This window comes from Heterodontus francisci, unplaced genomic scaffold (genome assembly GCF_036365525.1).
Source record: "Heterodontus francisci isolate sHetFra1 unplaced genomic scaffold, sHetFra1.hap1 HAP1_SCAFFOLD_216, whole genome shotgun sequence".
NCBI classification, from domain to species: domain Eukaryota; kingdom Metazoa; phylum Chordata; class Chondrichthyes; order Heterodontiformes; family Heterodontidae; genus Heterodontus; species Heterodontus francisci.
The window spans coordinates 1,081,040-1,104,168 of NW_027140566.1; the positions used below are offsets into that span (position 1 = coordinate 1,081,040).

A 23,129-nucleotide genomic window follows, 5' to 3' on the forward strand; every position below is an offset into this window, starting at 1 on the left:
ATAACTCAAAATAAAAGTAAAATGGAGGGCCCATCATGCTCTGAAATTATTGAACTCAAAGTTCAGTCCGGCAGGCTGTGGGGTTCCTGATCGGAAAATGAGATGCTGTTCCTCGAGCTTGCGTTGATGTTCACTGGAACATTGCAGCAATCCCAGGACAGAGATGTGAGCATGAGAGCAGGGGGAGTGATAAAATGGCAAGCAACCAGAAGCTCAGGGTCCTGCTTGAGGACTGTTGGAGGTGTTCACAAATCAGTCATGCAGTCTGCGTTTGGTCTCCCCAATGTTGAGGAAACCACATTGTGAGCAGCGAATACAATGTACGACATTAAAAGAAATACAAGTAAATCGCTGTTTCATCTGCAAGGGGTGTTTGGGGTCTGGAATAGTGAGGGGAGAGGAGATAAATGGGCAGGTATTACACCTCCTGCGATTGCAGGTGAAGGTTCTGTGGGAAGGGGATGAGGTGGTGGGGTAGCGGAGGAGTGGACCAGGGTGTCACGGAGGGAACGATCCCTTCAGAATGCTGACAGGGGTAGGGAGGGGAAGATGCATTTGGTAGTGGCATCACGCTGGAGGTGGCGGAAATGGCGGAGGATGATCCTTTGGATATGGTGGCTGATGGGGTGGAAAGTGAGGACAAGGGGAACCCTGTCACGGTTTTGGGAGGGAGGGGAAGGGGAGAGGGTAGAGGTGCAGGAAATGTGCCAGGCACGGTTGAGGGCCCTGTAAGCCACTGTGGTTGTAAGGACCTCCTATAAGGACTCCATTCCATTCTCCCAGTTTCTCCGTCTCCGACGCATCTGCTCTGATGATGCTACCTTCCATGACAGCGTTTCTGATATGTCTTCCTTTTTCCTCAACCGAGGATTCCCCCCCCCACCCCCACTGCGATTTAATTGTACTTCTTTCAATGTAATGTACTGCATTCGCAACAAAAACGACTTGAGAGGGTTACAGCAATGCTAACCATCAAACAAATACTCCAAATGGATGATCTCTTCAGAATATTCCTGCTTCAATAAGCCTCCTATTTCTTTATTAAATATAGAAAATGTACCCTGATACTCTCTTCAATCATTCTCAACACCCCTTCCCACAGGAACTTCCCATGAAAGCGCAGGAGTTCCAACCAGTGCCCTGTTACCTCCACCTTTCTCACCATCCAAGCCCCAAAACACTGCTTCCAAGTGAAACAACGAATTACTTGTACTGCTTAATCTTTAGTATAATGTATTTACTGCATTGACTGATCATGATGCGTCTCCTTTACATTGGCAGACCAAACACAGTGGAGGGATTACTTTGCAGAACACCTTTTTCAAGTCTGCAAGCTTTACCTTTCGCTTCCAGTTGCCTGTCATTTTCATTGTCTACTGCACTACCACTCTGACCTCTCCCTCCTCTTTCTCCTGGACAGTTCCAATGCAGGATAACATAAGTTTGAGAAACATCACTTCCTCTTTCCACTAGACTCTTTACAGCATTTTAGAATGAACACTGAGTTCAGCAATTTCAGATCAGATTCCCTCCCCCTTTTTTTCTTTTTTGGACGATATTTGACTTCCAATTTGCACCTCCTCCAGAAATGTGCTTTTTACTTGGCTCTTTCTAACATACTTTTGCTCTGCATTGTTCGTTTTACCATTTCATCTCTCCTGTCTTTCACCACATCACGGAGCGTTCCTTTCATTCTTTCCTTGTTTCCCCCTTTCTTTAAAAAAAACTGTTAAATCTCTAAGTTCTGATGAAAGATCCACAATCTGAAAGGTTGATACTCTTTCTGTCACCACAGATGCTGCCAGAACTGCTGAGTATTTCCAGCACTTCCTGTTTTTATTACCTATATTGTAAATTGTGAAACGTGGGAGCACTTTTGCATTGAGCAATGTCCCACATACAGTGATCAGATAACTGAGCAGATAATCTGTTATATGAGGGTGCTGGCTGAGAGATAAGTATAATCCTGCAAATTGGGAGAATTTAAATTTACATCATGTTTGTGAAATTTTCAAAGACATAGCACATTGGTGAAATAACGAATTATGCCATTCACTATCATTTTATTGCAACCGGTGTGGTGGAACTTAAAATATATCTCACACTATGTATCTTACAACAAGTTCACAGTGTTTTCTATTAAACAGCTGATCTTTGCAGAGAATTCCATGATCATTCATATTTGAACTGCCTACATTGATAACAGTTTCAATGCTCGAGCAACATATCCATTCCATGGCAGTGGTCCTGGGAGCATCTTGCTGATTCTATAGCCCTTGAAAAATGCTCCAGATTTACCCGGAAATAGATATTATATGACGAGAAGTACGACCAACGAGTCATTGTATGTATAAATGTTTACTGGAGTGAAGCTTTGATTCATTTGTAATTTAATTCAGACCAATAAGCCCACAAACACATCTCAGAATCTTAGTGACAAAGGAAGCATGGGATCAGCAAAACGAGTGAATCAGAGACCTGTGGAAATAGTCAATGATGCTTGACAGCAGAGCGGTTGCTGTATTTCAGTTCAATTGACTGAGATGACTCACCCGTACAGATGACACCTGCATCGTTTTCATGGGAGAAGCTAAACTGTTCCCAGGATGAAACAGGACAATCCCACAATCGCGTCTCGTTCCCCATACACCTGTAATTTTCCTTCCACACTGCACCAGTACCCTTTCCAAAGCGGGCTCCTCCCGGGATTGAGTTTACTGCCCCACACTGTAAGTGCTCACAGACCACTTTGGCGTCTTCCATATCAAAGTAAAGGTCACACAGCGTCCCCCACTGGTGGCCATGCAGCACCTCCACCCGACCGGAGCATCTGTCCATCCCACCAACCAATCGAAGTTCAGGTTTTCCTGTATTGAAAACAAATACAAATCCAAATGATTTCTAAATCATCCTCTGCATAGAAACAGCAAAATAGAAAATGGGTAAAAAAAAGGAGAATTTTATCAACACGATTATCCAACCATACTTTACACAAATTATCTATCAAAAAACAATTAGAATTACTACAGCAACACAAAAGTAAAATACTGCGGCTGTTGGTGATCTGAAATGAAACAGAAAATGCTGGAAATACTGAGCAGGGCGAGCAGCATCTGTGGAGAGAACAAGAGAGTTATGTTTCAGGTCTGTGTACTTTCCTCACAATAATTATTACAGGACCTCTTTAAGAAGTTGGCTGAATACTCAAAAGTTAACAGTTCTTCTTTCAAACGTTAATCGATAGTTGGACTTTATCTCTTGGTACTTGGAATATAAAACTCAGAAGGATGTGATGTTTCTATTGTATCTGTTGTCGCTTTTGGGCACGGCACTTCACAAAACCATCGGCTTTGGAGTAGGTGCTGGACAGAGTCACTAGAATGACAACTATGCTTAAAGCGTTACATTATGAAGACAAGTTGCATAAACCTTGTTTGCAGTAGATTGCGTTTAGAAGGATTAGACATTATCGAGTTGACGTGTTTAAAATGTTTAAGGGGTTTGATAGATGCGCTAGAGAAGATCAAAAGAATAAATACAAAACAAGGCCATTTAGGAGCTGCTTTTCTTCATGAGGGATGTGGACATCTCTGGAAGTTATTGCTCAAATTTATTTGCCATTGAAACCGTTGTCAGGACCTTCTTCTTGAACTTAATTTGATTGCCTGGGCAATGTTCTTCTGCAAGTTCTGAGCTAGGTAGAGTTCAGTCAAAGGTTTTAAGCATAGTGTGTACCTTTAGCTGCATATGTTACAAACAGAGTGGGAAGTGTAGAATTTGGTAATTAGTGTGAAAGACTGAAATCTAGCCTTAACATTTAGAATTTAACTTGCAATATAAAAAAGCTGCAAGGCAGTTCATGTTAGCAGTTAATCGTGCAAGTCAAGTTAGCAGTAAGCAGTCAATCAGCTGTGATAGTCCGATCTGGGGTAATTACTGTCTGCTGGAAACGGTCTAAACTGTTGCAACTTGAATGTGCCTGCAAAGGCAAAGAACATTAGACTTAATTGCAAGTGGGTTTGAGTGCAGGAACAGGGATGTCTTACTTCAGGGCCTTGGTGAGACCACATCTGGAGTAATGTGTGCAGTTTTGGTCTCCTTATCTGAGAAAGGATGACCTTGCCATGGACAGAGTGCAAAGAAGATTTACTGGGCTGGTTTCCAGGCTGGCAGGATTTACGTATGAGGAGAGATTGGGTCTACTAGGCCTACCTTCACCAGAGTTTAGAAGAACGAGATAGGATCTCATAGAACCCTATAAAATTCGAACAGGACGAGGCCGGCTCGATGCAGGGAGGATGTTCCCGATGGCTGGGGAGTCACAGTCTCAGGATATGGGGTATGCTATTTAGAACCGAGATGAGGAGAAATGTCTTCACTCATTGGGTGGTGAACCTGCGGAATTCTCTACTGCAGAAGGCAGGGGAGGCCAAACCATTACATATTTTCAAGAAGGAGATGGATATCTTTCTTAATGCCAAAGGGATCAAGGGGTATGGGGACGAAACGGATCAAGGTACTGAATTAGATGATCAGACATGATTATTTTTTATTGCTTGGCAGGCCCGAAGGGCCGACTGGCCTACTCCTACTCCTATTTTCCATGTTTCTATTTTTAGACTTCTAGTAAGGCAGAGTGTAACCACAGATTGCAATGTTAACTGAATAAATAATGAACACAATGGGAAGTTAGAGTTTGCTCAGAGTAAGAATTCGGTGCAGAGGGGGAAAAGGATGTTTTTTTTTAATTCTTTCACAGGGAGTGGAGGTTTTTGGCAAGGCCAGCATTTATTACCCAACCCGAATTGCCCTTGCAACGATGGTGGTGAGCCGCCTTCTTGTACTGCTGCAGTGCATGCACTCTCAGTACACCCACAGTGCTGTTAGGAAGGGAGTTCCAGGATTTGACCCAGCGACGGTGAAGAAACATTGATATTGTTCCAAATCAGGATGGTGTGCGTCTTTGATGGGAACTTGCATATGGCGCTGTTACCATCCATCTGCTGTGCTTGTCCTTCCAAGTGGCCGAGGGCTTGGGTTTACAAGGAGGTGCTTTGTTTTGTCTGTTCAGCTTGAGTAAGCGTGTGGAGTCACCGATTTAAGACAGCACCACATCCAGCAGCAGCAGAGCCTATTGGGAGAGGCAGGCACCAGACAAATAGAGGGGAAGCAATTGTCAAGTCAGAGTATGAGGGGATGTGGATAAGTTTCAAATAAGTATTACGTTAATTGGTGAGTGCTCAGTGTTTCGGCATTAGCTAACCAGTAAAATAGCTTTAAAGCTAAAATGCATCGACAAATAATTTTAACTCTAAAATAAAGACAGACTAAGTTATGGCAGATCAGTTATTTTTTTCAGGATATAGGATTTTGTGGATGACGCAATTATCCCGAGGGAACATGTCCATAGTAGATGTATCCACCTGCAAACTCTCTGGCTCTGGGTCATAAAGCTGGAGGGGGAATTGGAGATACCCCAACACATACAGCAGCAAGAGGAATATTGGACAGTTTGCTGCAGATTTCAGTCACAACAGAACAATTATTTAATATCCTAGTACAAGTGGTGGGTACCACCACTTGTTGAAGGTGCGGGATCAGAATGAGGTTGTTGCAGCTTATAGTGCACAGTAATGGAAATCCAGATTTGTTGGTGAACGAGGATATGCAGAAAGTGAATCTATCCAACAGGAACAATGTACTGGCTATTTGTGAGGATAAGGATGAAGACTGTCAGAAGGACAGCCAGAATGTTGACCGTGATACGTTGGAACAGGAAGCTGTGGAAAAGGTGGAGGAGTGGATCATAATGTGATACTTTTAAGTAGTTCAATAGTTAGGGTTTTAGGAGTCCCAAACAGTATTTCCCCAACTTGTGCGAAGTGAGGGATATCCCAAATCAGATTGGGAGAATGCAGGGGAAATATCCTGTCGTTGTGAACCATGTAAGGACCAACAGCATAGGAAAGATGAGGAAAGAGGTTCTTTTCAGAGAGCACCAGGAGCTGAACTAAAAAAGAAGATCTCAAGGATTATAATCTCTGGATTATTATACAAGCCGCTTGCACATTTGTATGGGGTGTGGGTGGGGGTGGATTAGGGTGGTCAACACGTGGTTGAAGGTGTTGATGTTGGAAAGAGGTGTTACTTTTCATGGCACCCACCACTTGTACTGGGATATTAAATAATTGTTCTGTTGGAATGCGCTTCACCAGAACCGGGTTGGGATCAGGGTCCTAGAATGAAGGATAAATAAGGTTGTTACAGGAATGATAAACTAGTTAGTGGGTGAAGGGAGGCTGGTGGGGGGGCGGGGTGAGGGGGTAGAGCACAGTTGGAAATGTAAAATAAATAGGCACCACCGGGAGAGGAAAAACAGAAAGATGCTACATTTGCGTAAGGCAATTTTACGGGTTTTCACCACGTGAATTTGCTCTTAAAACAGCAGTTCTTTCTTGAAAAAGGAGTTGTTAGAAATATTGGCAGACCTCGACATTTTGAGCAGTGTACTGTGCCCATTGTCTGGAGAAACAACTGGAACTAGTGGAAGTTATCGGTTTATATGTAGTGGAGAAAGGGAATATGGACAGGATCTTACTAGTGATAGGTTATTACATGTTCTTGTTCTGGCTGCTATTGGTCTGTTAATTATTTTCTATGATAGGTCGGTATATGCAATTGTCCTTGCTGCTTTTTGTCAGCTACTCTGTATCGTGGCAAGTCATTCCATACTATTGTTCTGGTCGTGTTATGTTGGCTGCAGATCAGGTGATGGTGTGTCTCTTGAGGATAGACAACCAGATATCCACTGAGGAACAGGCCACTGTTAGGGGGACAGTATGGTGTTTTTAGATCTCCATAGCTTCCCTGATGCAATGAATGAGACATGTCTGCCACCGTCAAGTAAGCTCAACTCAATGACCACAGCATTAAATGGTCCAATTCCAAACTCACCTCATCTATTATGGACTGCCGTGCAAGACACAGTAACATGATCAGCATAAAAGAAAACAAAAACATGGAAAAATGGGGAAAAGAGCCCAGATTCTCGTGAATGGCAGATGTAGAAAGAATAGCAAAGGGTGACAAAATAGATCGCAAAAGCTACACAACTTTTACAATCACTTCTAAAATAGGTTGTAAGTAAGAGCAATGTAGCCTCATTAAAATGACAATGGTGATATTATAAATGAAAATAAGGAAATGGCGGGAATTATACATAATTACTTTGCATTAGTATGGACATGGACGTCACTTTTCTTAAGGTTCCTTGTTGCCACAGTTGACCAAAAGCCGCCTTGACGTCGAGGACAGTCACTTTCATCCCACATCTGGAATTCAGCTCTTTTTTCCATTTTTGGACAAACGGTTTAATGAGGCCTGAAGCTGAGTTGTCCGACAAACCCAAACTGAGCATCAGTGAGTAGTTTATTGGTAAGTACTGCTTGATAGCGCTGCAAACAACACCTTCCATCACTTTGTTAATGATTGAGAGCAAACTGCTGGGTCAGTAATTAGAAAATTGCAATTGTTACACGGCTATTTAAAGAATGTTATCGAGGGAATCGAGGGAATTATAGATTGGTTCGCCTAACAGCTGTTGTCAGGAAATTACTAGAGTGTACATTTAAAGATGGAGTGTCTGATCACCTTGAAAAGTTACAACCAATCAGAGAGAGAGCCAGCATGGATTTGTAAAAGGTAGATCATGCCTGATTAACCTGATCAATTGTTTTGTGGAGGTAACTAAAGTAGAGGGCAGGGGAAGCTCAATGGATGTTAATCAGATGGACTTCCAGAAAGCAAACAACAAAATCCCTCATAACTGATTGTTGGCTAAAGTTGCAGCTCATCGGATTTAGGGCAAATTATTGACTACTTAGGACGTGAGCTAAGTGGCAGGAGACAGACAGCAGGGATAATGGGCAGATCATATAACTGGCAGGATGTGATAGCGCCGTCCCACAGGAACCTCTACTATTTATTAATGATTTAGATGGCTGGACAGAAAGCCGTATATAATTGACATACTCAATATTGCCATTGAAAAATATCAACGATATTGTAATCATGCATATTTTAAGCATAAATTTGCAACAACAAAAAAAATAGATTAAGTGACTGTGTAAAACTATTACAATATTGGCAAGTGTGAGGTGTCCAATTTGGAATTTAAAATGTTCCAGTATTTTCGAAATGGTGAAAAAACGGAAAATAGACTTCAGGGTCATGGGCAAGGACAGGAAAAAAAACAGCAAATGGAATGCTGGGCTTTATATCTAGAGGAACGGAATACAAGGGGCTGGAAATGATGCTACAGCTAAAAAAAAATCCTGGTCAGGTCACATCTACAGTAGTGTTCGGCTGTGTGCAAACAAAAAGTATTTTGGGCAGTTAGAACTGTGCAAGAAGTATTGTGCGACAAGAACTGATGCTAGGAGTACTATTGATCATATTTTGCATAAATGATTTCGACTCAGGGAGGGACATACAATTACAATATTCATTAATGACATGTACTTGGGACAATGGTTAATACTAAGGCAGATTGTGATAAAATACATGACGTTAACGAAATTGTAAATTAATTCTAATGCAGATAAATGTACACTTACAGATTAGGGTAGGAAGAATGAGAACACATTTTCCTTGGACAATGATAATCTAAATTGTGTCGAGGAGCAATGGGATTCAGGGGTGCAGATAGAAAAATGAATACAACAGCAATACGGGTTAACAAAGCTGCAGAAAATACAAAAACATTGAGGATTATTTTCAGAGAGATACGTTGAAAGGGGAGTCATACCCAGCACAAGGAAAGATTTGCTGTTGATTGGAGTCGGTTGATTGGGTGCGAACTGGTCAGTGTTTCCCTGCTTTTCTAGGCAGTATGCAACTGGGCAATTTTCCACCGGATCAGTTGGATCCTAGTGCTGTAACTGTACTGGATCAGCTAGGCTCCAGTTGTTGCTAGTTTTAGAGCACTGATCTTCAGCACTGCAGCTGGAGTGTTATCGGGCCCCTAGTCTTTGTTATGTGCAGTGTGCTCAGCCGCTTCTTAATGTTGTGCACTGTCAATTTTAGAATGGACCGAAAAATAGAAAGCATTTGCACAGCAGTAGCTCATTGGCATGGATTGTCACGCACTACTTCTCAACTTTTGCCAGTCTGAATAACTACCTTTAACCCACACTTTGTTGACTGTTTTGCAGCCAGTTTTCTACAGTCTGTCATGATCACCCTTCACATTATGCAATTAATTACCTTGAAACCACATTCACAGTTTTAGGTTTAAAAACTGGACAGACAGCTTCTGACCAGCAAGATGCAACAGTCAGCATATAATCATAGAATGTTTACAACACAGAAGGAGGACATTCAGCCCGTTGTGTCCATGCTGGTTATCGGCAAGAGATCCTCAGCTGGTCCTATGCTTCTGCCCTTTCCCCATAGCCATGCAAAGATTTTCTCTTCAGGTGCTTGTCCAATTCCACATTGAAAGCCACAATTGAACCTGTCTCCATCAGACTCGTAGGTAGAACATTCCAGATCCTAACCACTCGCTGTGTAAATAACTTATTCCTCATGTCACGGTTGGTTCTTTTCCCATCCACCTTATAACAGTGTTCTCTGGTTATTGACCTTTCTGCCAAGAGGAACACTTTCTCTCTCTCTACTCTGTCTATTCCCCTCATGATTTTGAACACCTCCATCAAATTTCCTCGCAGCCTTCTCTGTTCTCAGGAGAGCGACCACAGTTTCTCCAAACGATCATTGTAACTGAAGTCTTTCATCCCTTGAACCTTCCTTGTCAATCCTTTCTGCACCCATTCTATAGCATTCACATTCTTCTAATGTGCCGTGCCCAGAATTGTACACAATACGCCAGTTGAGGTGAAGCCAGTATTCCACAAAAGTTCATAATAACTTCCTTACTTTTTTACACTATACCGCTACTTAAAAAGGCCATGCGCAGGCAACTGCGGGATCTTACAGAGCAGTTATCTTTGTGATTCCCACAATAACTGTGGACCCATTACTTCAGCTCCCCGAGGCTGAGGAAACTCCCTCCCTCCCTCCCTCCCTTCCCTGCTCCCCAGTCTCAGCTTCACAATCTGTGTGATATATCAGATCTGAAGCCAAGCGATCATTGCAGGTTGGCAGCCGGGCAGACAGTACATGCCCGGCAGCGGCTGTTGGGTTGATGAATGGAGATTTGGATTGAGATTGTGACATTTCCAGCGGTTCAGATCATTCACTGCGGATCTGGGGAAAATCTCAATAGAAACTGCTCTGTCTGCATTGTAAATGTGCTGAGTATCAGGTATTGGCTGCTCCCGGTGGAAAATGTTTCTTAAATATAATACTAATAATATAATTTTAAACAGTGATCCTAATATTAACAATAATTCTAACCAGAGATAACTGGAATTATTATCATCTGACTTTCTGGGTATGGACCATCGCGGATTGTTTTACTTTCACTTCTTCACAGAATCTAACAGCCGCGGTGGGAGATGAGAGACTGAGAAAGATTTTTACCTGAGCAGATGACGCCGGCATCATAGAAGTGTGACCAGGTATAGTGACCCCATTGAGCTGACTTACAGTCCCGCAGAGAGGCTTCGGTCCCGCCGCACTTTACATTCACCGTCACAACGGGTCCGGACCCTTCCCCAAAGTGAGCCCGGCCCGGTGCAGAGACTGCGGTCCCGCAGTCCAGCTCCCGACACACAACAGCGGCGTCCTGCAGGTCCCAATCATTGCCATACACAGTCCCCCACTGCCCCCGGTAGTGAATCTCCACTCTCCCAGTGCACCGACTGCCCCCATTCACCAGTCTCAGCTTCACCGTCTCTGTAAAATATCAGAAATATCATCAAGCGGTTCTTGTGTGTTAAACCCACAGGTTCCCAGTGCACAGACCCTCCCCATTCACCAGGTATGAATTGACAGGAATATCAGTCTGCACTCAGAACCCTAATAAAACCCGGAGTATATATTACACATGAAAAAAGGAAAGGGAAATATTAATACACGGTGCAAACGAGCAGGGAACCCGGAGACAGCCGAATATTCCCACCAGCACAGCGGCTCGAAGGAGAACTGGATGGGGACAGGCTCAGAATAGTTTTAACCTGCAGAAGTGGGGAGATGGGCGTGGCTGTAATGATCACATGTTTACGTACTCAGAACTCATTGGACGAACACAGTGAGACCCCAGCACCAGGAAAGAGCAGAGGAAATTGCACCCACACCCAGTACAGCCAATGAAGACAGGGCTGGATGGTGATGTGATCTTGATGTCAGCGCAGATTGGTTAGCTGGACCGTTGGGCCGGCAGCGGTGTCAGTGGAGCTGATCCTTCACACTCTGCTCTTCAGAGACCCTCAGTTATTGTCCCTCTGCATGAAGACAGCAGTCATCTCTCAGCTAGGTAACAGTGTGAGTGGAGCTGATCCTTCACACTTTGCTTTTCAGAGACCCTCAGTTATTGTCCTTCTGCATGAAGGCAGCACTCATCTCTCAGCTAAAATTAAAGATCTTCAGTCACAGTATGAGGGACACCCTCCCTTTCTGACTCTCAACTGGGCAGCGGGTTAATCCGTGATCAAAGAAAATGCTGAGATTTTCGCCCAAGCTTCATATTTAATGGGATGGATTAGAGCAGAGAGATAGCAGATAGTGTGAAAATAAAGGGCGATTACCTGACGGGTCAGCCTTACTGTTCCCAGGTCTGCCTGAAATGAGAAGTTAACAATTAGAGTTCACTGGGGCAAGAAATGAATGAAACTGTCAGAAAGAAAAAACACAAATACAACTAACTGCAGGGTCATTATTCCCGTGCCTTGCAGAAGAAATTATATCGGGATCTGTGATTTCATTCCTTAAAACAGAAAATACAGTTTCTGCACAACATTAATATTGGTAATGGGATAAAATATATCCAGAATTGTTTTCACATATACACACACTGACATCCGGATACACTCTCTCCTTGTGCTGACGGTGGGTGGGCTTCATGTATTACCAGTGTGAAGGTGCCTGAGAAGGCGATGGTGATGGTCCTCTCCCTTATAGAATCTTACAATGAAACAGCACAGAGGGACGCCATTCGGCCCATGGTGCCTATGCTGTCTCTTCGTCAGAGCAGTCTAATTAGTGCCACTCCCATTCCCAATCGCCCTGTAAATTTGTGCTGATGGTGCTCTGATCATTGATGACCCGTATGTAGATACCCTGAGAAGAGGGTAGTGATGGATACCCTTTTAAACCCACACTGATGGCACTGTCAGTGAATTCAGCTTTCCGATCTAAAGTTCGAGAAGGGATGGCAACACAAGTTAAAGATTTTCCGATCCTGCGGTAGATTTCAATGCCTTTCAATTTACTGCAAATTCTTCCACCTGTAACTTTCAAAGTATCTGTAAACGTGTAATTGGGCTATTCTGTCGTTCAATAAATTACATAGCTTCCTCAAACGAAACAAAACAAGATTAACGGTCTGTCAGCCTCCTAACTCCGTGCTGACTGTTTCTCAGTAAGCTCCTGCAGTTCTGATTCTCTTGTAACCTGCCATCACCGACGTGCCCTGTTCTTTTACCCATTAATAATGTTCGATCAATGGTCCCCCCGTTTACTGGTTAAGCGTTTCTGCTTTTCAAAAATTCAGTTACTCGGTTGACCTGAACCCAATCCCCCTGATCACAATGTGTCTCACAGATCTCCAGGTGTTTTTCTATTCTCAACATTATATACTACAGACGGTGTGTTGACCTGATCCCAATCCCACTGATCACAATGTGTCTCACAGATCTCCAGGTGTTTTTCTATTCGCAACATGGGGTGGCACAGTGATGCAGTGGTTTGCACCGCAGCCTCACAGCTCCAGCAACCCGGGTTCAATTCTGGGTACTGCCTGTGTGGCGTTTGCAATTTCTCCCTGTGTCTGTGTGAGTTTTCTCCGGGTGCTCCGGTTTCCTGCCAGAAGACTTGCAGGTTGGTAGGTAAATTGAGCATTATAAATTGCCCCTAGTATAGGTAGGTGGTAGGGGAATGTAGGGATAGGTGAGGATGTGGTAGGAATATGGGATTAGAGTCGGATTCGTATAAATGGGTGGTTGATGGTCGGCACAGACTCGGTGGGCCGAAGGGCCTGTTTCAGTGCTGTATCTCTAAACTAAACTAAAATTATATACTACTGGCGGTGTGTTGACCTGTTCCCCAACTCCCTGGTGAAATTATATCTCCCATGTATTATTGTCTCTTTGTATACTCTGGTGATATATTATAGACAACGGGACACCGATTCCTGTCCTCAGCTGTGCTTCCCGAGTAATTTTGAATGTGTTACTGTTTCCCAACTATATCTCACTGGTCTCTTAATGATCCTAATTCTGGAATGTAAAGAGTGTGTGATTTCCTCCCAGTCCTGGAGCCTGAGCATTCCTACTAACTTTCCCTGATAATAGTCAGTTCCCACAAATTCCCCTTTTCCAGTCACCCAATGACAGACGTGGGGGAGGGGGGGAATAATCTTTCAGTATTTACTGAAAAACGGTTCCAGTCTCAGTGTTTCTGTAGAGTCCGTGAATCGTCTTCAATCCACTCATTCATTTCCCCTACTCTTCATGCATTTATCATTTCAGCCTGTAACCATCCATGTCACGTGGGATTTTTTCTCCAAATAATCCAGTGGTTCAAGGAGAAAGCCCACGAACACCCTCTTAGGGAAACTAGGGATAGACAATACATGGGTGGAGGACAACGTCGCCAACATGACGACAGTGGTTCAAGAAAACACCCCGTCATCCTGTCTGGATAACTAGGGTTGTTCAGTAAATTCTGCCTGGCCAGCGAACTCATATCCCGAAAATGATTTTAAACAATTATAACCGAGATACCCATACTTGTCTATTCGGCCTGTTTATCTCTTGCTGTCTCAGAGAAATGTTCAGTCAATCCCCTTTCTCAATCAATACTATTTTTCCATTTATCTGCACTACTCCTCATTTCTGCTGATTCCTCCATTTTGCTCTCAGATCCTTCCTCGCAGTTTCTAACTGCTCTCATTATTGTTCTTGAAAAAGTTTGAATGCATTTCTGTGTACCGTTTTTCAAATCTCCGATATATGCAGAGGATATACTCACTATTCCAACACTCTTCTGGTCGGCCTCCTACCCTAGGTAAACTTCAGCTGATCTAAAACTCTGCTGCTGTTCTCCTGGCATGGACAGTCCCGCTGTCACTGACTCCCGGATCCCAACGCCTTAGATTTCAGTGTTCACACCGTTACCTTCCTGATGTTTAGACTAATGGGTTTAGTGCAAAACTGTTAGGTTATTTTAACATTTTATACATATGTTAAATTACTATGGTACCGTATTACTGCAAACAGTAATATAGAAATATTAATTATTAATAACAATAAACTCAAAGGAGGTGAACAGAAATGGGACAAACGTTGGATATTCAAATCCCAAAATTTAAACTCTTGAATGTGTTACAAAACCAGGGACAGCGGTGGTTTAGGGGATACAAAATACAGTCAATGCAGAGAGTTTATGAGTACATGCTTCGAATGGCAGATTATTAGATGGGTCAATAATCAAAATAATTATATTATATCAAACTATTTTACTTGAAATTTGAGCTACTTCCACAAATAAATGAGGTATTTTGGATTTCAGAAGCAAATTAATTGATAGAATTACAGTTATTGTAGCTTACACTCACAAGCAAAGCACTGGACAGAAGGAAGTCATATCAAACAATCCGGATTCTGTGTGTCAATACTATTATCAGTAACGTTTAGCATCTATCTCCATAACACATCAACGAGTGTCTGAAGAAACGTTACCACGGTTCGAAATAACCAAACACGCATCGAACCTTTACAGTACCGAGAAAAAATGTTCTGTGCACTGTCTGTTGAATTTCTATATGCAAACAAATTCAGGATTTGTTCCACAAGGTGACCAGAGTATGGCACATGTAGAAGGAGATAAAAGAATTTAATAGGAGTAGGATTAGGCCATACTGCCTACCCAGACTACTCCGCCATTCAGTAAGATCATGGCTGATCTATTGCCCCAGATCAACTTTCCACCTTTTCCCAGAGATTGGGAAACAACTCTGGATCTTTCATTAAACACTGCATCGCACCATATATAAAGTTTGGGATATGTGGAAAGAGATTCCAAAATACGTCTGGATATTAAATACTACATCAAATGTATGAATCATGTAGAAAGAGACTGAGAAACACTAATTATTACACAACACCGTGCATATAAATGTATGAAATAGAAATCATGATTTAATGTCAAAAGACATAGTTTTGAAGATTGTCAGTGACGAAATAAAATTGTTCATCCGCCAAATCGCCTGAAAACAGCAGCATACTTTCTGGAGGGTATAATCGATAATCAGTAAAAATGAAGCAATATGTATTCCACCTCCAGCTAATATATTGTACAATATTTATTGTCCTTTCTGAATATTCCAAATGCTGTACAAACTATTTAATCTAATTCTCTCCAGCACATGGCACTTCACTGAGACATTCCGGGGACAGAAATCTCAATGTGCGATGAGTCAACTGGATGCAGATCCCGGTATTCTACAGTTCTGACTCCCATACACTCGATTGTAACACTGACTACTTTCTACTTCCAGGAGTCTCCGTTTTAAACGTCTGATTAGAATTTTAACTTCAGTCTGCTGCGTCCGTACGAGAGCCATAGGAAACAATATAAAACCAACTCTTGCCGCACTTCTGTTTGATTTTGGTAATAAAACAAAATTTAACTCAAATTATCTCTGGAAATGCAATTAAATATTCATCAGATGACAAATATTAGATCCGTTTTTGCTTTTTGCGACAAAAATGAATAACAGTTCCTTATTTGAATTTGATGAACTTAAAATCAAACAGGACAGAATGTGTTCAATGACAAATTTATAAATTAAGGAAACTGTTTCAATATTCACTTGTACGATTTCAATAAATGACAAATCAAAATAAATATGCACATGCCCCATAAATTGATTTTGATCTGGGGCTAATAGCTAAAAAAAAGTTTCAGGGAGTCAGATAGATTTCATACTTTCTCTCTGTCCTATGGCTTGCAGAAAATATTCTTAAATTACCTTAAAAATCAGAATTTTAGAATGCAATCCCTTTCACAAAACCAAAAGAAAATTAATCATGGAAGTCTGTAATAACATTAAGGGAGCGTTTCCCTGTCGTGAACCTGCATTTGCTGTCGATAGGCATTAACAAATGTCACCAAACCCGCACTGGAAACAGTGAGAAACTGTCATATTAATTATTACTTGACGCTGTTCATATGAATATGTGAAATAAGTTGAGAATTTATAATACAAAGTTCTAAAGTTCAAGGTCATCATTAAGTAAACAATAACAAATGGAAAATCGTCCGGAGATTTTGGAATATTCATTAACATTATCTTTGGGAACGGCACTTCACAATGACAGTAATAACTAATGCTAATTGAAATAATATTGGTTCTGCTACAGTTAATACATTATACAATATTTATAGATCATGTACAACACTCGAACGTGGAACAAACTATTTAAATCATTTCAGTTCCACTCAGTATATCACACAGGGTCAGACAGCACTTCTACTGTGAAATAACTGGGACAGAAATGCCCGCGTGGCTTCGGTCAGCAGTAGATTTAGCTTTGACTGCTGTTCTATAATCCCTGCATTACCATCGACCCCACACCCCGAGACCTTCTATTCTCACTGTGATCACTTTCTACTGCTAGATTGCTGTTGTTAAATAATCTGCTTAGAATTTCAACTTCAGTCAGTTGTGTCGGTACGAGTGCCGCAGAGGACCAAATAACACAAATTGCCACGATATTTGTTTTCAATTTTGCATTTAAATCAAAATTCTGCACATGTCCCACTTGGGAATTTAGAAGACGTGTTAATAAGATGCAAGATATTATAAAAACAATGTTTTTTGATCGCAAAAGAATGGATAATTGTTCCCTATTTAATATTGATGGAATGTAAAATCAAACCAACAGCCCAAGATTCGTATTCAACGTGAATTCTACAAATGAGATAAACTATTTCAATATTCGCTTCATATGATCGCAATGAATCACAGTGTTTTTTGTCATAAAGCATGCCTGCTTTTTAAAAATGATTCTGAGCAACTAGCGATTGGAGAAACGGATACAGGGAGTCATGTGCAATTCATTGTTTATCTTTTCTGTGGCTTGAATACAATTTTCTTTAAATAATCCACAGAACAGGCTTTTACAATCCAATTAGTTAATATTCACGGAAATACAATTCGTTAAACACATCAAGTATCTGATAACACTGGGACTAAGCTGGCCTGTCAGTAAACCAATAAAGTTTGTAACAGACAGAGATTGATAAATGTAACCAAACACACACGGGAAATAGTGAGAAACAGAATGGAATCATCAATGGAATAAAACAACAAATATCGAGCCGTTGGAACAATCATAAAGAACAATATCGCTAACTCTTTACACACAACATGTCACTGTGTGAAAATATGTGATTGGGAAAACTTAACTATCTTCAGGCACTGTACAAAAAAATGGAGGCAATAGAATAATTAATTTAATATAAAAGATACTAATTTTGAAGATCATCACTAACTGATCAATAATACAGAGCAAATTCCCCAATGATTTAGGAACTTACAGTGACATCATTTTTTGCAGAGTGCTCTTGATAATTATACTAATCATGAAAACGAATTGAAAAATATTGGTTCCACCTCCAGTTGAGTGGTTATTATAGATTGAAGGTAACACTTCAACATTGAACAAATTATTTTAAAATATTTAGTTTCATGAACTGTATCACTAGGAGAGCAGACAACACTTGTGTTGAGAAACATCTGTTTCAGAAATGTGTGTGGCGGTTCATGGTGGCAGTAGATGTAGTTTTGACTGGTGATCTGCACTCAGTGAGATAACTTACACCTGACTCTGATACACTCTATTCAAACAAAGACGGCGCTCTACTTCTATCAGACTCGCTTTAAATACTCAGATTAGAATTTCAATTCCAGCTGGCTGTGTCAGTATAAGAAACACAGGGGGAAATATAAAACAAACTCCCGCAGTCTTTGTGTTCGATACAAATTCAACTGGGAATTTAAAATACCTGTTAATTAGATGTAGAATATTCCAAACTCGTTTACTGTAACCAAAACAATATTACTGTCAGCAATAGCTCAATTGCTAGCACTCTCGCCTCTGAGTCAGGAGATGGTGGGTTCAAGTCTAATTCCAGAGACTTGAGCACAGAATCTAGGCTGCCACTCCAATGCAGTGCTGAGGGTGTGCTGCACTGCCCAAATTCTTTCCATCGGAGGAGACGTTAAAGCGAAGCTCCGTCGGCCCTTTCAGGTACACTATTTGGAGGAAGGGTAGGGGTATTATCCCCAGTGCTCTGGCGAATGTTGATCCCTCAATCAACATGTCACACACAAAAAAAGTATTCTGGTCATTATCACATTGCTGTTTGTCGGCGCTTGCTGTGTGTAAATTAGCAGCCACGTTTCCTATATTACAGTATGGACAACACTACAAAACAATATCGAATTGACAGCAAAGCCCTTTGGGACGTCCTGACGGCGTAAAATGCGCTATGTAAGCGCAAGGCATTTTTATATAAATGGGGGTTTATTCCTATTTGTAGTTGAAAGAACTTAAAATTGAAACATTCAATCCAAAATTTGTAGTAAATGAAACTACTACAAATTATATTACACAGTATCCATTTCATACCATCCCAATGAATGACAACTGAAAATAAAATAGATCCGTTTTACGTAAATTGATCTCAGACACTGACATATTCTATTCTAACAGCGAAGTGTCTCTTTTTCTAACAGACCCTGCTTAAATCGACCCATGAGATTTTCAACGCCAGTCTGCTCTGTACGAGCGGCTGGTAGAAGGCAATAAACAAGTGCCAATATTTCATTAAACTCTACACAAGAAAATTAAAATGTATAAAGCATTATTTACTTTCTACATCTCCTGAATGGGTTCTGTATTAAAGATGATAATTAGATTAATAATATACATCTTGTAATAATAATCAGTGTATCAGTAAATAACATAATGCATTCAAAAATCTGTAACTTACAGTTCAAAAGCTGCAGTAGAGACAGGGTCAGGAAGGTTTGCATCATGGTTCTGGCGCTGGGTACAGCGATGAGAACAGAACATTACCCGAACGCAGTTCTCAGACACTAAGAGCTCCTTGCAGCAGCTTCTGAAACTCTGGCTGTTGTGGAAATTAATTCTTTGACAGAAGTTTCTGCAGAAAAAATGTTTTCTTCCAAATAACCAATAGATTTTGACTTGTGTGAACCGTGAATTACAAGCTGGTAAAATACACCAATGAGACGAAATGTGACCATAAATGGATAAAATGAACCCAGGTTCCAACTACCAGCCTATCCTGCGAGGATAATGACGTGTGACAGTTTGAAAAGTAAATGAATCACTGATCTGGCGTCCAGATCATAGATTCATAGATGCACAGGAAAGGCCATTCGGCTACTTTAGTCAGAGTCGTCCCTTTGAAAGAGCTGTCTAATTTATTGTCACATATGTAGCTTTTTCACGTAACCTGGAAATTATTCCATTGCAAGCACTTGTTTAATTGTCTTTATAAATTCCTCTGGAATCTGATTTCATCACTCTTTCGGGTCGTGCTTTCCAGATCTAAACAAGCCTTAGTGTGAAGAAATGTCTCTTCACTACCTTTCTAGTTATTCTTCCGGTTCGACAGAAGGTCTCGGACCCAGGCCCATCTCTGGAACCGCAGAGAAGAGGTAGGTGAGGCGGTGTCACCAGAGCCAGTACGCAAGGCCCCGGCGAGAGGGCCTGGGCGGTTTTCTTGTGCTGCAGGTGGAGGGAGGTCCCAGGGAATGAACTGGTTCCTGGTGGGGGTGCTCTGTGCGTCACAAATTGGCCATGAAGGAGGCAACGCCCCACCGCACCCACAAGGCCACAGGGAGAATGCTTCGTTTTACAAGGTGTCCTCTCTATATGGTGGAGGACATCGCTGCTGGTAAGATCCCAGCGGCGGTGGAATGATCCCATAATTGTCCCTTAATTGGCCACTGAAGATCCTCAATCTGCCATTGGGCGAGAAGGCTCTTGTCGGTCTATGCTGCCTCCAGGATCACTGGACGATGGGGAGGCGCTGGGATCCCCATCCTGCCAAGTCCCTTGTCACACACCGCTTTTCTCCGTGCCCCCTCCCCACCCCTCCCGGCTTCCAATCACGCCTCTGGGGGCCAGTAAAATCCTGGCCATGATCTCTGATGACAAACGTATTCATGAGAGGAAATAAGTTCGCATTCTTACTCTACCATAACCCCTCATTATTTTGAACTCTGTTAGATCTGGGATGGCGGGACTGGCGTATGAGGAGAGATTGAGTCGGTTAGAATTATATTTGTTGGAGTTCAGAAGAGTGAGGGGGAATCTCATTGAAGCCTACAAAATTCTAACAGGACTTGACAGGGTAGATGCAGCAAGGATGTTCCCGATGTTGGGGGAGTCCAGAACCAGGGGTCACAGTCTAAGGATGCAGGTAAACCTTTCAGGACAGAGTGAAGGAGAAATTGCTTCACCCAGAGTGGTGAGCCTGTGGAATTCGCTACCACTGAAAGCAGTTGAGGCCAAAACATTATATGTTTTCAGGAAGGAGTGAGATACAGCTCTTGGGTCCAAAGGGTTCAAAGGGTATGGGGCGAAAGCGGGAACAGGTTACTGAGTTGGATGATCATCCATGATCATAATGAATGGCGGAGCAGGTTCGAAGGGCCGAATGGCCTACTCCTGCTCCTATTTTCTATGTTTCTATCCCACTGAACTTTCCCTGCTCCAATTCGAAAAATCCAAGCTCCTGAATTCTGTTTAGTTTTTTTTAGTTTAGAGATACAGCACTGAAACAGGCCCTTCGGCCCACCGAGTCTGTGCCGACCATCAACCACCCGTTTACACTAATCCTACACTAATCCCATCACATCCCCACCTATCCCTATATATTTCCCTACCACCTACCTATACTAGGGGCAATTTCTAATGGCCAATTTACCTATCAACCTGCAAGTCTTTGGCATGTGGGAGGAAACCGGAGCACCCGGCGAAAACCCACGCAGACACAGGGAGAACTTGCAAACTCCACACAGGCAGTACCCGGAATTGAACCCGGGTCGCTGGAGCTGTGAGGCTGCGGTGCTAACCACTGCGCCACTGTTCTCTCCCTGTAAATGAATTCCCTCACCCGTGGTGCCTTCTTGATAATCCTCCTTTGTACGTTTTGCAGGGCCTTGAAATTCTTCCAAGGTATTCGTGCCCGGAATTGCACACAGGACGACAGCTGAGTCATAACAATTGATCTATTAAGTAGCAGCTTGATGCCCTTTATGTTTGAATTCAATAACCCCATTTTCAAATCAAATATCTCGTACACTTTCTCAATCAGCTTCTCTACTTGCCCTGCAATCCTTAAAGATTTATGAACATGCATTCCCCTGTCCCTCTGTTCTTGCACCTCCTGCAAATGGTACTATTTATGTTATATTGACATGATGCTGTCACAATGAACATCACTTCTGACTTGACCACAATAAATTGCATCTACCGTTGATCTGCCCATTTCAGCAGACTGTCTACCCTGAAGTCTGCGATTATAATATTCACGATTTAATGCAGAGCCATGTTTTTCACCATCCACAAATGTAAAAATTATACATTCTAAACCCAAGTCTATGTAACTTGCATGAAGAAAGTAAGAACAATAATCTTAAGACGAACCCCCGGGCAACAGTCACTCTCGCCTGTCAGAAGAGCATCCATTCACCATTGTTCCCTCCCTCCTATCTCTTACCCAATCGACTACTCGAGCTGACATCTTCCCTTTAATAATATGCATTCCCATTTTCTGAATAAGTCTGTTATGAGGTACTTCGTCAGCATTGGATGCCCAAATACACAAGGCCTACTTCAGTCTCTGACTTGATTAAAGAACTCAATCAGTTAAGTTACACGCGATTGGCCTTTTATAAATCCGAGATGTTTTTCTCATCTTACCTCATGCTTCTGCAAGTGAGAATTAATTTTGTCCTTGATGAAGGCCTCTAGTAGATCTCTCAACTTTCACTGTGGTTAGACAGATTAGCGTGTAGTCACATGGTTTACCCTCTCCTCTCGTTTTGAAAAGGAGTCTAACGTTTGCCAAATTCCAGTTCTTTGGCCCCAGTGCGATGTACAAGGAGTATTGAAACATTGTGGTCAGACCTGATCTTATCTCCAACCCAGATTCCTTTATCTCCCAGAATGCTTCCCATCTGGACCAGGGATGTTGTCGACATTTAGTGACAAACTGTTTAGCAACGCGTTCCCATCTATTTTATCCTATGCAGGATATCTGCATCCCTCTCCTCGATTGGGACATTAATTTCAGCCTCTTCTTTTTTGAAGGCAGTTGCAAATTACTCATTCTGTACCTCAGTCACGCCCTCTGCCTCGACAGGAATATTTATTTGCTTCTCCATAATCGGCTGCACCGTTCCTTTATTTTTACTTGTATATGTTTGACAAGATTTCTGAACCCCTTTACTCTTAGCTGCTAATCTTTTCCATGCTTTCCCTTTGTCCTTCTTGTATTCTTTTCCAATTCTCCCTGTGCACTCTGCTTTCTATTTGTTTTGAGATTATATTCTTGATTTGGAATTTGTAATGAATCTCTTCTTTCTCTTTTCCTTTAACTGACAATTCATTTTTCATCCAGAGAGTGCAGCATTTAATTCCCCATCTTCACCTCCAGATTTGAGTACTCCAATGCATTCGTGGCCAAACTCCCTGTTTGCATCCTCAGTCATCCTGAGGACATCCAAACCTCTGCTGCCTACATACAACTCTCGCAAGGAGACGTTCATCCATCACCTCTACACTCACATTAGCTTCTGGTCACACACCTAAACAATATTGAAATTCCCACGTTTATTTTATAATCTCCCCATGAGCTCTTCTCTCCCTATCTCTGTAATCTCTTTTAGCCCTATAAGATAT

At 42.0% G+C, this 23,129-nt stretch overlaps 1 protein-coding gene across 1 annotated transcript in view; it reads right to left on the bottom strand.

Moving 5' to 3' along the window:
* The window catches only part of LOC137360155 (deleted in malignant brain tumors 1 protein-like), a 39,661-nt gene extending 20,345 nt beyond the window's left edge, over positions 1-19,316 (bottom strand). Inside the window, exons 1-4 of the mRNA XM_068025704.1 lie at positions 19,183-19,316; positions 11,709-11,741; positions 10,543-10,857; positions 2,553-2,867 (exon numbers count right to left, since the gene is read on the bottom strand). Of these exons, the coding sequence (XP_067881805.1) occupies positions 2,553-2,867; positions 10,543-10,857; positions 11,709-11,741; positions 19,183-19,228 (709 nt within the window). The 5' untranslated portion in view covers positions 19,229-19,316. The remainder of the gene's footprint in view (positions 1-2,552; positions 2,868-10,542; positions 10,858-11,708; positions 11,742-19,182) is intronic.
* Between the last annotated feature and the right edge of the window lie 3,813 nt (positions 19,317-23,129).